The sequence below is a fragment of the Leucoraja erinacea genome, chromosome 2 (assembly GCF_028641065.1).
Source record: "Leucoraja erinacea ecotype New England chromosome 2, Leri_hhj_1, whole genome shotgun sequence".
Classification (NCBI taxonomy): domain Eukaryota; kingdom Metazoa; phylum Chordata; class Chondrichthyes; order Rajiformes; family Rajidae; genus Leucoraja; species Leucoraja erinaceus.
In genome coordinates this window covers 76,843,386-76,848,656 of record NC_073378.1, presented here as the reverse complement: position 1 = coordinate 76,848,656, position 5,271 = coordinate 76,843,386, and the positions used below count along the sequence as shown (strand labels likewise).

Below are 5,271 nucleotides of genomic sequence, written 5' to 3'. Positions count from 1 at the left end.
CACAATACAAAATTCACAATTCATCATAAAGCTCACCAAACAATCAAACATGCTGGCATGATGCTGCATAATCATTCAGGTGCTCCTGGTAAATGTCACATAAAGATGAGTAGCATGTTAAGTACAATTTTTTTTTAAATCACCCAGTTTTACTATTGTTGAGCCATGCTGACTAGCATGACTGGAATTAGTTCTTAGTTCACTGTAACTCAGCACTCAGCAGATTGAACAAGTTAGGGCTTTATTCTTTGGAGCGCAGAAGGTTAAGGGGGGACTTGATAGAGGTTTTTTAAATGATGAGAGGGATAGACAGAGTTGACGTGGAAAAGCTTTTCCCACTGAGAGTAGGGAAGATTCAAACAAGGGGACATGACATGAGAATTAAGGGACTGAAGTTTAGGGGTAACATGAGGGGGAACTTCTTTACTCAGAGAGTGGTAGCTGTGTGGAATGAGCTTCCAGTGAAGGTGGTGGAGGCAGGTTCGTTTTTATCATTTAAAAATAAAATGGATAGTTATATGGATGGGAAGGGAATGGAGGGTTATGGTCTGAGCGCAGGTATATGGGACTAGGGGAGATTATGTGTTCGGCACGGACTAGAAGGATCGAGATGGCCTGTTTCCGTGCTGTAATTGTTATATGGTTATATAGCATGCTGGTATGATGCTGCAAAATCATTCAGATGCTCCTGAATGTATATTGCTATTTACCACTACTTCTACTAATGCAAGGGCACTCGTTGGCCTTGGCCATCCCTGGTTTCACGAATATACCACCTCAGACCAGGTCATCTAGCATGGCAGTCCTCAGTTTGTTAATGCTGTGAAAGCATGTGTAGTTCCACAGTACACTGATGTAGGTGGCCCTACTTCTACCTCTTCTTGCAGTGCCCCGTTTGGTCTCCCAAAGTGTGACTTTATCTTTAATGGCAGTGTTCAGTTCGTCAATGCTGTCCAAGGCCTGTGTCATTCCGCAGCTAGTACACTGATGTAGGTGGCTTGACTTCTACCTCTTCTTCCAGTGCCATGTTTGGGCTCCCAAAGTGTGAGGGATTAGCAGACAGTTCAGGCTTCCTCTCTCAGACTTTGACAACACTCTTGGCAGACTAGCATATATTGCCATTTAGCCATAAATCACATTTACCAGCTCCATTACCCGAGAATGTAACTGTGCAAACCTAGTCACCACTTTGTCCAAGTCATGGGCAAACTCATAGTGAATGTGCATTAAGGTGAGTGCAGACAGCCTGTCATTGCTCATGGAAGCCCTGGTGTAGTGATGCAGGTGACGGACACACGTGGCAGGCCGGCATATATTGTCATTTAGCCATAAATCATTTTTTCCAGTTCCATTTTCCAAGAATGTTACTGTGCAAACCCAGTCACAATTTGTCCACATTATGGGCAAAGTCATTGTGAATGTGGATTAAGGCGATTGCAAACAGCCTGTCATTGCTCATGGAAGTCCTGGAAGTCTTTGCTTCTTTGCGGATGTGAAAAATGTTTGTCCTCGTTGGCTGGATCAAAGTAAGAAGCCGAGCGAGATCGCGCCCACTGCAAGCATGCCGCCCGAGGCGAGTGTCTCTCTGCCACTAAGGCTCCTGACCAAAGGTCCCGGCTACCTCCGCAGTCAAATGGAAGGGGACAGGCAGGGTCGACAGAGCGCCGTGGAGAGACTGGCTGCCGACAAGACCAAGTACTTGAAGAGCCAGATGGCGAGGGGGTGCAAAGTGGAGCCCAATGGTTTGGGCAGCTCTGCCTCCGAAGAAGGCAGCAGCAGCGGCAGTGGGGCCAGCAGCAACACGAAGACTTACCTGGCCTCTGGCAGCCCCCAGCAGAGTGGGCAGCTGCGGCTCCCGCCTGACATTGTGCGTCGCTCCAGCTCCAGCTCCAAGAGGCAGCTCAGGCCCGACTCGCTGGTCATGTACCGGCGGAAGTGCAAGGTCGTGTGGGGAGCAGATGCCACCGGCAGCGCCCGCAGTTTCAAGGACAGTAGCAGCCTGGTTCGGTGGCTGCTGCCTGGCTCTAGCGGCCGGGCCGACAAGCAGCAGGGGCCGGCATCGGGAGCAGCAACGTCGGAAGGGGGAGAATTAGCAGAGAGTAAAGAGGCCGGCATGTGATCGGCGGCGAGGCTCTGACGCCACGGATGGAGGCTATGGACCGGGCAGCCAGACACCGCAGACCCAGGCCCGGAGAAGTGGGCACTCTTTTTTTTTTTTACAAATCATCCCACGGGCTGGATTGGACCCTTCACGGGTAGTTTGACACCCCAGATGAAAAACAAACAGACTTCCCCCTCCCGCAATGCAACGCAATATTCCACGGCCCCACTCACCCAAACTAGGCCCGGGGCATCGAGGCGATGCAGTGAAAATGGCAGTGATCTGATCCCGCCCACTGCGCACGCGTGGAGAGACGGCGACATTTTGCGTCGCCACTGCGTCACCAGCTTACCTCAACTGCGCAGGCACGGAGGGTCGCAAATATTCCCCACCCCCCAAATCATAACCAGAATTTCCCGAATTTCGGGTAAATTCCTTCAAAGTGGAAACACTGATTGGGTTCCAATATTTTATTTATTTTACTCGGGATTTATTTTTACTCTGGAAAAAAAAGAGGGGTGCAACCACACCCATCGCTCCCCACCCTTCGGAAGGCCATGTCCTCCTATCACCTGAAGAAGGGTCCCAACACAAAATGTCGCCTATCCATAATCTCCAGAGATGCTGCCTGATCCGCTGAGTTACTCCAGCACTTTTTACATCTTTTGTTTCCTTGTTTCTACATTCGAGTTAAGTAACTCATGTAAGTTACTTGCCTCATATTGTGTTTTGAATTGTATTCTGTCTTTACTTTGTGTACTAGTCATGTCTCTACTATTTATTTCATTTCCCTTACATGTTTTTCCTCTACCTGCTAAATGTTTGTAAGGTGTCCTTGAGACTCTTGATAGGCGCCCATAAATAAAATTTATTATTATTATTATAAGTAACTCATATGATCAGAATACATAGTGACTTCATCACAGATAAACAGGACATGGAGTGAATTACTTGATTTTTGAGTAAGAATAAACATTCTTATCTGAAGCTCCTGTGTCCTGTAACTGTTATTTTAAGGAGAACCTACCAGTACTCGAAGACCCACATAAGGATACATTGAACTTTCTCTATCTGAACTACAATGATTTCCTTTGGAATTGGGCCATGGGCATCATGATTCAAGCCACAAAATCGCTTTATAATTAGCATTGCTATCCACACTCAAAAGCATAGTCATAGAGTAATATAACACAGAAATAGGCCCTTCTTACCAATTTGACCATACCAACCAAGATGTCCATCTAATTTAGTTGCAAAACCACTTTCTGTCATCATATTCCTGGTGAAGTTACTGTTTCCCATGTACTGTATTTCCAGCGTCCCATTGCACATGACTCAATGCAACTTGCTTTAGTTGAAAGAATGGAAAACTGAAGTTCAAAAACTGGAGGGTTCAAATCCAACTAATCACATATCATAAACTAATATTTTAATTCAATAGGTAAATGGTCAAATTACATTGCCTTGATCTTTAGAGGACAATTTGAACAGCTCATTCCAGGAAAGTACTTATGCAGCATGGTTGTCACTGAAAAGTAAATTATTTTCTGGAAAGTGAACTACATGGTACCATTGAATCACAGCATCTTTCTTTTGAAAATAAATGTCCATCTTTCAACAACCTACATGTGCATAGGACCAATCACCCAGTAAAACACCATAAAGTGCTACAACTGAACATTAAGTATCAAATCAAAGAGATGTTATAAGTACATTAAGGGAAAGAGGGTGACTAGAGAGAGAATAGGGCCCCTTAGAAACCAAAGCAGTCATTTCTATATGGAGCATAAGGGCAAGGTCCTTTTTTTGAGGAAGCAACTAAAAAGATTGATGAGAGCAAAGATGTATATGTTATCTATGTGAACATGAACTTGAGCAGAGTATTTGATAAGGTTCCACATAGTACGATTCTCGGTAAGGTTAGATTGCATGGATTCCAGGAAGAGCTAGCTGGCTGGATAGAGAATTGGCTTCATGGAAGGAAACAGAGGGTGATAGAAGATTTTTTTGGCCCGGAATGCTGTGACTAGTGGTGTGTCTCAGTGCTGGACACTGCTTTTTGTCATCTATATCAATGATTTGGATGAAAAAGTATATAGGGCACATAGGGTGGTCAAGATGGCTTTCAGCACATTGGCCTTCATCAGCCAAAGCATTGAGTATAGAAGTCGGGAGGTTATGTTGCAGTTGTATAAGACATTCGTGATGCCACATTTAGAGCATTGTATTCAGTTTTGGTCTCACCCAATTATTGGAAAAATAATTTCTTATGAGACGGAGGCCGGTTCTCTGGATACTTTCAAGAAAGAGCTAGATAGGGCTCAAAGATAGAGGAGTCAGGGGATATGGGGAGAAGGCCGGAACGGGGTACTGATTGGGGATGATCAGCTATGATCACATTGAATGGCGGTGCTGGCTCGAAGAGCCAAATGACCTACTCCTGCTCCTATTGTCTATTGTCTATTGTCTATATTATTAAGCTGGTAAGGTGGAGAGAAGATGTATGAGGATGTTGCCAATACTCGAAACCTGACCTATAGGGAGGGAGAGGTTGAGCAGGCTCAGACTTTATTCCTTTGAGTGCAGGAGGATGAGGGATGATTTTATACAGGTATACTAAATTGGAATATTTTCCCCAAAGTAAAGGAATCAAAAACCAGAGGTCATATGTTTAAGGTGAAGGGGGAACCTGAGAGGCAACATTTGTACACAAAGGGTGGTGGGTGTATGGAAGGAGCTTCTAGATAGGCACAAGGAAGTGCAGGGAATAGAGGGCTATGGATCATATACTGGCAGGTGAGATCTAGGCATCATAATCAGCACAAACATTGTGGGCCGATGGGCCCATTCCTGTGCTATGTTATATATTCTAATATATTGGTTAAAGTATAACCCATTTTGCTTAACAGATCCCACCTGCCCCACAAATGATCCCAATGATACTGCAACATAAGGCCCATTCCCCTACACTCTTCAGCCAACCATTCATCGGACTGATCTTTCTATTCCTTTACTCACAGATTTATGGCACTTTATAGAGGCCAAGAGACCTACTTTAACCTAACCTGTAGACGGGCATGTTTAAGAAGGAACTGCAGATGCAAAATCGAAGGTAGACAAAAATGCTGGAGAAACTCAGCGGGTGAGTCAGCATCTATGGAGCAAAGGAA

The 5,271-nt window shown here is 45.0% G+C and overlaps 1 protein-coding gene across 1 annotated transcript; it reads left to right on the top strand.

The window, feature by feature from the left end:
- The first annotated feature begins 1,561 nt into the window (after nt 1-1,561).
- LOC129705866 (protein FAM110C-like) lies at nt 1,562-3,151 on the top strand. The gene has a single exon (XM_055649725.1). The coding sequence runs from the start codon at nt 1,562-1,564 to the stop codon at nt 2,117-2,119; it is 558 nt and encodes a 185-aa protein (XP_055505700.1). The 3' UTR covers nt 2,120-3,151.
- The last annotated feature ends 2,120 nt before the right edge of the window (nt 3,152-5,271 follow it).